The sequence below is a fragment of the Myotis myotis genome, unplaced genomic scaffold, assembly GCF_014108235.1.
Source record: "Myotis myotis isolate mMyoMyo1 unplaced genomic scaffold, mMyoMyo1.p scaffold_m19_p_20, whole genome shotgun sequence".
Classification (NCBI taxonomy): domain Eukaryota; kingdom Metazoa; phylum Chordata; class Mammalia; order Chiroptera; family Vespertilionidae; genus Myotis; species Myotis myotis.
Window position 1 is genome coordinate 16121574 of NW_023416325.1, and position 10762 is coordinate 16132335.

The 10762-nt window shown below is 51.1% G+C and overlaps 1 protein-coding gene across 5 annotated transcripts in view; it reads left to right on the plus strand.

Annotated features, from left to right (window-relative positions):
* The window catches only part of ACAD10 (acyl-CoA dehydrogenase family member 10), a 39194-nt gene extending 34707 nt beyond the window's left edge, over nt 1-4487 (plus strand). For 2 of the 5 annotated variants that reach the window (XM_036354449.1, XM_036354452.1), the window contains 3 exons: nt 1844-1987; nt 2989-3147; nt 3618-4487. In XM_036354449.1, the coding sequence (XP_036210342.1) occupies nt 1844-1987; nt 2989-3147; nt 3618-3758 (444 nt within the window). In that variant the 3' untranslated portion in view covers nt 3759-4487. Of the gene's footprint in view, nt 1-1843; nt 1988-2988; nt 3148-3513 lie in introns of those variants that run through there. The other 3 variants (XM_036354450.1, XM_036354451.1, XR_004974946.1) reach the window with 3 other exon arrangements.
* The last annotated feature ends 6275 nt before the right edge of the window (nt 4488-10762 follow it).

Here is a 10762-nt window from a genome sequence, read left to right on the forward strand (position 1 = left end):
TATGTCCCTGGAGTTCCAGCCGCTAGCCCTGTACCATCCTCTTCCCTGAGCATGTCCAGAAAACTGTTCTGTTGCGACCCCCCTCAAAGACTGGAAGCCCACGCAACAGAGAGCTTTTGCTGGGAGTGATCATTCATATCAGCGGTATCGATTCCACAAAGTTGAAGCAAACCCTTGAGACCAAACAAATCTCTCATAAGAAACCTCATGAAGATCAGAGGCAATGCAGTGCGTTTGGATTACTGAGCAAACCTCTGTGATTTACAGCCTTTTGAGTTGAGGCTGACCAATTTTTTCCTCCCTAAATAAAATGCTCTTCTCTAAGGGCTCAGAATGGCACTTCAGCCCCACCTGCCACTGGAATGCAGACCAGCCTTGCTGCAGAGCATTCTTTGTCTCATGTCTTCAGGAGGAGGGGGCACTGACGTGGCAGCTGCACACGCAGGACTTTGCCGCAAGGAACTAACTAGGAGTCTACAAAAGATTTGATATTAGGAGGTTCACCACAGCACTGAGCATAATAGCAAAATGTTGGGAACAGTCGGTAAGACTAATAATTAGAGCCTGGTCAGATAAACCCTGGTATAGGCATGCACAGAAATTCCAGAATGAATCTGTAGAAATCTATTTCTTAACATAAAGAGATGTTCACTGTATACTCTTAAATGAAAAGAAGCAGGCTACAAAGCCATAGAGTATGACTCTATTTTTATTAAAAAACTAGAGGCCTGGTGCACGAATTCGTGTACCAGTGGGATCCCTTGGCCTGGCCTGCGGGATTGGGCTGAAACCAGCTCTCCAACATCCCCTGAGGGGTCCCGGATTGCGAGAAGGTGCAGGCCAGGCCCAGGGACCCCACTGGTGCATGATTGAGGCTGGGGAGGGATGCAGGAGGTTGGCCAGCTGGGGAGGGACCTTAGGAGGGTTCCAGAGTGTGTCCAGCCCATCTCGCTCAGTCCTGATTGGCTGGACCCCAGCAACAAGCTAACCTACCAGTTGGAGCGTCTGCCCCCTGGTGGTCAGTGCACATCATAGCGACTGGTTGACTGATTGACTGTCTGCCCCCTGGTGGTCAGGGCACGTCATAGTGAGTGGCCTTAGCATATCATTAGCATATTATGGTTTGATTGGTTGGACGACTGGGCACAGCATATTAGGCTTTTATTATATAGGATGCATACAAAAAGTCTAGAAGAATAGCCACCAAATAGCCACTGTAAGTAACTAGAGGATAGGATAACAGGTGTTTCTATTTTTATCTGAAAATTTATACTTTTTCTGCCATGAGATATAATATATATGTATGTATGTGTGTGTGTATATATATATATATAATTGTTTTTAGTTAAAACAAATTAATAAAACTAAACTAACAACAACATAAAAGAATCCCTTGTAAGCTTTTCTGATTGCTGGTGTCTTTTGCAACTGTCCATAACAGTTGCCCACCATGGCACCCAGATGCAAAGCTGGGCCTTGGTCAGCAGAGGGCACCCTCCCTCACCTGTGTGAGGTACCCACAGTCATCACCTAATTCTCAGAATAGCCCTGGGCCAGATGCTGGCTCAGATCCAAAAGAACTGTTCCTGTCTGGCACCCAGAAGGGGCTGAATTGCTGGAGTAAAGGACTTCCTGGAAGTAACCTGGGCAGCCACCACGTTAACTGGCTCTGCAATATACATGAATGCTGTCTGCATCTGGATCTTCTCCCTGGAAATGGACTGTGGCTAGAGGGCTGGCAAACTGGCTGAGCTACACACTCCTGCTTCCGCTCCCTGCCCTCTCCTGTGCACGCCACACCCCTCCTCTGCAGTATCTCAAGCTGTGTCTCTTGTGTCCACAGGTGAAGTCCCGTGTGGCCTTTGGGAAGCCCCTAGTGGAGCAGGGCACGCTCCTGGCAGACATCGCCCAGTCACGCGTGGAGATTGAGCAGGCCAGGCTGCTGGTGCTGAAAGCTGCGCACCTCATGGATGTGGTAGGAAATAAGGTAGGAGCTCAAGGGGCCTCACAGAGGATGGGTCCTGAGGTCGGCATGAGGGAATCCGTTCTGGGAATCTACAACCACTGGCCTGCCTTCCCAATCAGCAAACCCTGGAGAAAGAGCCTGGCTTCTTGACATTAATAACTTTGCTTCAACTCTGCTTGGAACTGTTTGGGCAGCTTTTCAAACATGGAAAAGGCACACTAAAATAGGACTGGGCTCCCCATTTACTGAGCCAGTGAACTTCGGGGCCCAAGATAGTGGGCCTGACAGGGTCACACGGCCCCCTGGCCTCAGCTCTGCCCCAGCCTAGACTACGAGGCCCTGTCAGTGCAGGCATCAGGCAGGCTAAGAATTCACAAGAACAGCTTTATTTTCAAGCCTGACATTATTCCTTAAATGGCTTTCTGAGCGCCTTGAATGGCACGATGCCTACATTGACCTCTGCCCTCTCCAGCTCTCCGTGGGACAGCCTTTAACCCTCAGCCAGGAGGCCTCAGTAGTGAGGGGGGATGACACAGGCTCAAAATCCCAGCTCCTTGGCGCTCTAGTGCTGGGTATGGTGGAGGCTCTCGGGCCTGGTGCCAATGCCCCAACACAGGGCAGAGTCTTGCAGCTTGGTCTCCAGAGCCCTGGTTGGTCAAGGTCCACTGTCAGGTTGGAGCTGGCTGACACTGTGATCAAAGCACAAGCCACTCCCCACTCTGCCTTTGGAGTGAGCTGGTGATGCTTCCCATCATCTGGGAAGACATCTGCGTGCCCGAGTCTGTCCTTGACCAGGCACCTGCTCACACCTCACCACATCCTGAGTCACCCTCACAGTCCCCACCACTGCGCTTCCCTCCTCCCAGGTCCTGGGCATGGGCTGCCTCACGGAGCTTGTGGTCCAGCTGGACCTCAGGTCTCTGTTCTGGCCAATGTTTCTGCAGCTCCCGTGAAACTGCTTATTCCTCTAACCATTCTGCCCCGGGGTCTGCCCGTCTACTCTCATCTCCTCTTCCTTGCAGGCTGCAGCGCTAGATATTGCTATGATTAAAATGGTGGCCCCATCCATGGCGTACTGCGTGATTGATCGCGCTGTTCAGGTGAGCAGACTGTGGACCGAGGGCTCTTTGAACCACTTACAGCACATGCAGAGCTCCCTCACCTTCAGCTGCCCCACTCCCGTAAGCTCCAGCAGTCGCCTGGTGTCACACTCACCACGCATGTCATTTTCCTTCTTTGGCCTCGGGACACCCCTGCACGACGGCCACATTCCTACTCCCACTTAGAATATGAGGAGACAGGCACCGAAGAGTGAAGCAGCTTGTCCGGGGTTACTTGGCTTGGAGGTAGCTGATCTCAGACTTATGGGAACTTGGTCCTTGTTACACCAGAGCTCTGCCTCCTAGCCATGTGGGATGTCTCCTTCCCAAATCTTAGCACCTGGCCCCAATGTAGACTTCCCGGTGGCAGGAGTTATTTACCAGAGCGGGTGTGAGGGGACTGGTGTCCATGGGACGGCAAGTGTGGCCCCCTGACGTCTTCCGCAGGTGCTGTCACACAGGCGTTCTGAGCCATTCTGTGCAGGCCACGTTCCCGGGGCTCTCCGATGCGGGCTCACCGGGGCTTCCTTCCCTCCTGCCCTGTCTGCCAGGCCTTCGGAGCAGCAGGGCTGAGCGGCGACTACCCGCTGGCTCAGTTCTTCGCCTGGGCCCGAGCGCTGCGCTTTGCGGATGGCCCTGACGAGGTGCACCGGGCGGCGGTGGCCAAGATGGAGTTGAAGAACCGCATTTAGGCTGCAGGACAGCAGGAGCCAGAATGTCCCTGCCGGCCGAGACACCCAAACACGCAGTGATGCGTTTTGAAAGGCCTGCTACATGTGATTTTTGCACCCTGTCGGCAGCTGCATCCTGGGACAGTCCCTGCACACACCTTTCTGGGTCCCCACAGAAGGCGTTTCCGTGAGAAGCCCCGTGTCGGCGGTGTCAGGCAAGGAGGAAGGGCATTGGCTGAGAGCTGGGGGTCGGGACAGAGCCTGGGAAGCTGGTCTCCAGTCTCAGTGCTGGGCAGGCAGCCCGTGCGCCCTCTCTCTCTGGCAGTGGTGTGCTGAGGTTGTGGGGATCTGGGTCAGTAGTAGGAGCCCTGCTGGATGGTGTACCTGTGCTTGCACCCCAATACAGGGGCTTCCTGCTCTGTGGACCCTTCCCTTCGAGCCAAGGGGCAGTCATGATGGGCTGCATCTGAAGACCCAGGCTGATGGCTGCTGGGGAAATGAAACCGAAATCATGAAGACACTGCCATCTGATTTTCTTCGTTTGAATATCCACAACACAGAACACTAATTAAGATATTTTGTAAAGGGGATTTGGGAACACAAAAGAGTAAGAAAATACATCTCAGAGACTTCATGAATGTCTGTATGTAATACAAAAGGAACTGAGAATAAAGGTTCAAGGAGACATGTAATACTTTTAACAATAAAGATAAAAAAAAAAAAGAGAGAGAAAATAAAGGTTCACGATCAGCCCTCTGTCACAGTGTCATTTGTCTCCTCACACTTGTGTTTACACAGGATCCTGCCCAGGGCATTGGCCCACGTGTGGGCCACCACCACTGCTCATGTGAATGTCACCAAAGGACTATGGCTTTCTGAGGACCCCTGTGCCTTCCCCAGTCCATCCACGCCGTAGTCAGAACACGTTGGGGGAGGGGAGGTGGCAGATTATACGCCATTACAATGTAGAGAGCAGCGACCTCCCCTGGGAAGAGGGTAGTAATGCTCACTTACTTGAGGTCTGAGTTCTTCCAGAAATGGACGCCCCAAGGAGCCCAGGTAGCTTGCGGAGATAAGTCTCCAGCTGTTAGGACCCCGTCTGCTAATTTCATAATTCATGGGGATCTGGCCAACAGTGGCCCATTTCAGGTCAGACCAGATGGGCGGGGACCGTCCCCCTAGTCTGCTGCTTCACCCAAGAGTGCCCACCCACGTCAGCCAGAGCCACGTGCCTTCAGGGTACTGGAGAGTCTGGCGGGGCTGGTGAAAGGGCTCCCCAGTGATTTGGGGAGGCAGGCCCTCTCCAACCACAATGCTTGTTGCTCATGAAAGGTCAAGTTAAGTTGAAGCGCTCACACTAATGCTAGCACAGCACCAGCCACACTGATAAAGAACCTTTTGCAAAATCTGTTGGGTTTCTAGCAGCCTCAACTCTTGCTCCAGGCCTCAGCAGGAAGGAGGGTGTCTGGCTGCCTTGGCCAGTGCCTGACATAGCACATGCCCCTCAAATTCTCCTGTGGTCTCTGAGGTTAACCTTGCTTAACTAGTTCACAGGCTAGTGCGGCTGCAGAGATGAAAACGAGCCATGCTGCGGGGTGACCCATGCCTCCCTCAGATATTCTGCTGCAAAGGTGGGGCAGCGAGCACTGCCTGCAGAAGGTCAAGTCACAGGGACACGGCTCCAGCCCTCAGCCAGGCCTCCAGTTCTGTTCAACTGTTCCACTCACACTGTCAGTGCACCCCAGCTCTGGGCCCCGGCACCGTCCTCGCCTTGGGGATTGTGCGGGAAACAAATGCAGGCAAAGTTGCTGCTCTCAGAGCTCACATCTCGAGTGGCGGGTGGTGGTGAGTGGCGGGTGGTGGTGAGTGGCGAGACTGTGGTAGGCACTGCTAGTGAGCGGTCGGGGAGCTGGGGGTTCAGGGGAGCGCTCTTTCCAGACCTGCATGACAAGACGGGGCAGAGTGCTCTAGAAGGAGCTGTGAATGCAGAGGCCCCGGGGAGCTGGGAGGTCGCCCAGTGTGTCTGGGACGAGGAGCGGAAAGAGTAGGAGCTGCCCGGCCATGAGGAGCCACCGGGACCTTGCTCAGGAGTTTGCTGTGGATTCTAAATGTGACAACAGGGTGAGTTCAGGTAGTGGTTTGACAGGGCTTGATTTGAGTTTAAAAATATCCCCTGTTCCTCAAAGTTCACCCGGACGAAGAGGAAGAAAGGAGGCTGGCAGCCAGCTCACAGTGCCTGACACTGCAGAGGGCTCCAAATGAACCCTGCAAAATTTTTAAAAAGATAAAAGGAAGGGTGGGCAGGGCCTTCAGAAGATATGAATAAAGGATCCAAAGATCCTCTGCACCTTCAGCAAACAATGGGCATTTCTGCTTGGCCAAACGCGGTAAGCGATCTGGTGGTGCCCTGGGCACTGTGCTTCTCTGGAGTGGAAGTGAGTGTGCGATTGGGGGTGCGTGCTTGGGCATGAGTGAGCTTGGGGTAATGATCGTGCCTGACCAGTTTATCTGTGGAGCACATCTTGGCACCATCCCTACGTGGTTGGACTTGCCTTATTAGCCTGTCTTGGGGAAAGGAACAAAATGTGATCATAACATACTTATGACTTTTCCTGTCACAGCAGCATTCTACCCCAAAGCAACTGAATATACTCTTCTGCTGCTATCTTGGCAAACAAGGGGGCTAGACTGAGCCCTCCCCAGCAGTCCAGCGCCAGTCACAGGACTGCCAGGGTCCAACCCCAGCAGGTCCAGGGGTTCCCAAAGGCGTAGACGGAGTCAGCGAAGAAGGAAGGACACGGAGACAGTGTTCAGTTGATCAGCAGCCTAGCCAGGATCTCCAGCCAGGATCTCCAGCCAAGTTCTGGTCTGGATCTCCAGGGAAGTTCTGCTTAGGATCTCCAGCCAGGTTCTGTCCAGGTTCTCCAGCCAGGTTCAGTCACCAGGTTCTAGTCAGGTTCTCCTGCCAATTTCTGTAGTCAGGTTCAGTCCAGGATCTTTTGCCATGTTCTCTCGCTAGGTTCTGTCTCTAGGTTCTGTGGCCAGTTTCTGTCCAGGATCTTTTGCCATGTTCTCTCCAGCGAAGTTCTTCTGTCTCTAGGTTCTGTGTAGGCTCTGTCTTCTAAGTTCTGTGTGTAGGTTCTGTCTTCTAAGTTCTGTGTTCTAAGTTCTGTGTCTTGCTGTCTTGTTACATCTGTATTTATACCAGTTGATTCAATCCTATCAATCTCTATTACAAAGGTTAGGGCATTTCTTATCTCCATTCCAGGGAGTAAAGATTATGTAGCTTAAGCATGATTGTTCATAGTTAAAGTGATTAATTACCCGCCTGGCACTTAGTTGAGGGGTTTTATTCCCTCCCTAACTTCAGGGGAAAATCCCTACCTGGGGAAACAACCTTTCTCAGAGAGGAGACCTTGGTTAAAACACATAGTGCCAAGAAGGTGAGCAAACATATTAAGAACAGTATGCCATATATGCCAGGTCCTTTGAAACAGCAAGGATGGACTGGCTCCCGGCACAGGACCACAGGGTTCCACCAAAGATGCCAACTCTGGTGGGATTTTTCATCCTTTCCTGCTCTTCCTTCTCCTCATCCCCCCTGCATCGAATTGTGGTCTTGGCATTCACAAACTGCCTGTGTTGCCAAGTGCTGACTTCAGATAATTCCAGAATAACCCTACAGAGGCGGATAGAGACTATTCCAAGCAATTCACTTGGGTGGGGCCCCTTCAGGACAGCAGCTAGAAGTTATGCTGAAAGAACAGGTTCCAGTGTTCTCCTCTGTGGTTGCCTAGAGATGGCCCTTGTCTGTCAGCACCCAGGCCTTCAGGGTTTCTTAGGGAGGCCTTGAGGATGCCAGGGCCTATCTGTAGTCAGAGCAAAATGCTGCACAGGCCCAAGGCTGAAGTGTTAATTGAGAATCTCAGAGACATCTAGGTCTGTATCTATCCTGCCCTGTGTGGGGCCACATGGCTATTCTCCTCACTCTTTGGCCCTCTAAGGATACTTTGCTTTTTTCAGCTCCTTTTCTGGCAGTGAGTCCACAGATGAGGGATAGTGGAGAACAAGAGAGAAAGTTGAACCTAGAGAAAAGAGATTTAAAAAACAATCGGAACAAAGAATTTAAGAGTAAGAAAGCAGAACGAATGGTGGAAAAGAGAGAAGAGCCAACACAGACTGTCAGGGAGAAATCTAGGTTGAGAGTTACATTGTTCTATTAAGTTTTTATTAATGATTTGGACAGACTGAGCCACATGAGCTACAATTATATTAGGTCTTCAGCACATCGATGCTTCTCCTTCCTTCCCTCCCTTCTACTCTCTCTAAAATTCAATGGGAAAACCCTGGCCGGCGTGGCTCAGTGGTTGAGTGTCCACCTATGAACCAGGAGATCATGGTTTGATTCCCGGTCAGGGCACATGTTGTGGGCTCCATTCCCAGTGTGGGGCCTGCAGGAGGCAGTCAATCCATGATTCTCTCTCATCATGGATGTTTCTATCTCTCTCTCCCTCTCCCTTCCTCTCTGAAATCAATGAAAATATATTTTAAAAAATCAATGGGAAAAAATATCCTCAGGTGAGGATTAACAACAGCAGCAAAAAAAGAAAGTATTGGCAAAAAAAACCCAAACCAAAACAAAACAAAAAAAACCCCCCAACTCCTCCCCCCCAAAAAAAAACACCCCTGTAAAACAAAAACAAAAGGCATAAGCTAAATAAAGATACATGAGGATTGGCAGAAAGTATTTGTATCAAATATGACAGACCCAATGTTAATTGCCTTGATATCTATAAAACACCTACAAATCAATTTTAAAGAAACCAACAGTCTGATGACAAAATGAACAGCTTATAGCAGAGGAAGAACAGGTGATTTCATACTAGTATAGGCAAAGACGCTCAAGCTCACTCCTAAGAAGATAAATGTAAATTCATGTGATAGAGAAATGTTGTTTTTCACCTGATTAGCAAAGCTAAAATAATCTGATAAAATGTATCCGTGAAGGTGTGAGGAAACTCAGTCATGACAGCAGGCGGGGCATAAATTAAACCTCTATGAAGGGTAATATCATAACATCTATATTTAAATTGTAAATATCCTTTGACTTAGCGGTTCTGTTTTTATGACTTTCTCAAGTATGTCAAGGATATACATTTCTGAGTTGTTTGAGTTGGCCAAAGATTGGGAACAAGCTAAATGTGTCCACCCACAGGAAATTCATTAAATAAAAATGATACATGTATCTGTTGGCGTTCTGTGTAGCTGTTAAAGAAAATGGGATGCTCCTGTGTGCTGTTACAGAACCATCTCCCACACACATTATTAAGTGAAAAGCAAGCTGTTTTGGGAAAGAGGAGGTGGAGCTGGGGATGCATTCAGAGGAGACAGAGAGACTCTCTGCAACAGATCTCCAAACCTATTTCCCCTTCCTTCTGGGCATACAGTTTGACGGACTTCCCCAGACTCCTATACAGTGGGGCCTTGACTTACGAGTGTCCCAACTAACAAGTTTTTTGAGATACCAGTTGTCTCTCGGCTGATTTTTTGCTTTGAGTTGACAGAGTAATTTGAGTTAAGGAGCTCCTTAATGAGCTTGGTCTCCAAACGAATTAAACTCAATTAAACTCGTAAGTCAAGGCCCCACTGTACATGGAGGAATGGAAATACTGAATTCTAGCTAATGAAACAGGGCTCAGTCTACAGAACTTTCCCATGTGCCAACCTTAATGCTTTTTTCTCCTCTGGTTGTGACTTTGGGAATCAGGTGTTGACATCAGAGTCACACAAAGAAAAGTGCCCGGGTCCCCCCTTTCGCCTGTAGGGGAACGAGAGTCTCAATGGGAAGGGGACTGGATTGCCGTTAGGCACTGGACTTTCACGGCATTTGCTTTGGCAGCTCTGTTAACTATTATGATGTCCTTTTGATAATCACACTAGCGCTTCAAAGGAAACAAGAAACCACACACACACACACACACACACACACACACACACACACACACACCCCGCTGGCTTCTGTCAGACTGTGGATCAACACCTTTGCCTGGTACTTCATGGCTGGGCCTTGGGCCACCTCTTTGGCCTCAGTCCAGGGGCTGGAGCCTCACACAGCAACCCAGGCTCTTGCCTGGATGTGTCCCTTTCCTGCTCCTCTGCTGTGGAAACCTCCTGCCAGGTGTCCACCTCTTCCTCGGGCTTTTGCTGACAGTTATCTGGCTGGAATGCGCACATTGGACAAGTAACCATCCTCCTCACTATTCAACACGTCTCACTCCTCCCAGCATCCTTGCCCAGCCCCCGATGTCCATGGAATAAAACAGTTTGCGAGATCCTAACTTCCACCCCTGCCTTCCTGTAGTCCATTCTTCACAGACCAAGAAATCAGTAAGTTTAAGAGGCAGATTAAGTCATCCTTCCGTTCTAAACCCCTTACCACCACCGCTAGGGCCATACCTGCCTTGGCCCCGCCCACCTTCCTCCTCACCTCACCTCCCAACACGCTCCCCTAGTTCACTTGGCTCCATTCTTTCCATTTCTCTAACACGTGCCAGGGTGACCCCAATTCCAGGCCCCTGCACTCGCTGCCCCCTCCCCCTGCAATGCTCTTAGATCTTTCACTTTACAATCCAGGCCTCACATGCCACTTCCTGGCCATGGGACCTAAAAATCAATGCCTTCTGCCCCAACCCTGTCTTCACCCTGTTCATCCCCTTCTCATCCCTGCACCATCTGCAACCGCTCGCCTTTGGGTTAACGTCGGCCTCTCCCACTGGTGCGAGGCCCGGAAGCCAGGCCAGGGGCGCTGCGGTTCAGGCCTGTGCGCCTTAGGTTCCGGCGCTGCAATCGCGAGGTTGGGCCATCGCACACTCGCGGGGCCACACGAGGAGTGCGGGGCACCGAGGGGGCACGCGAGGGAGGGCCTCGGCCGTGGGCAGCGGGCCTCCAGCCCCGTCCCGGCCACTCCCCTCCGCGGGCGCTGCAGCCTCCGGGCTCCGCCCCGAACGCGGGGGAGCGGCGAGCAC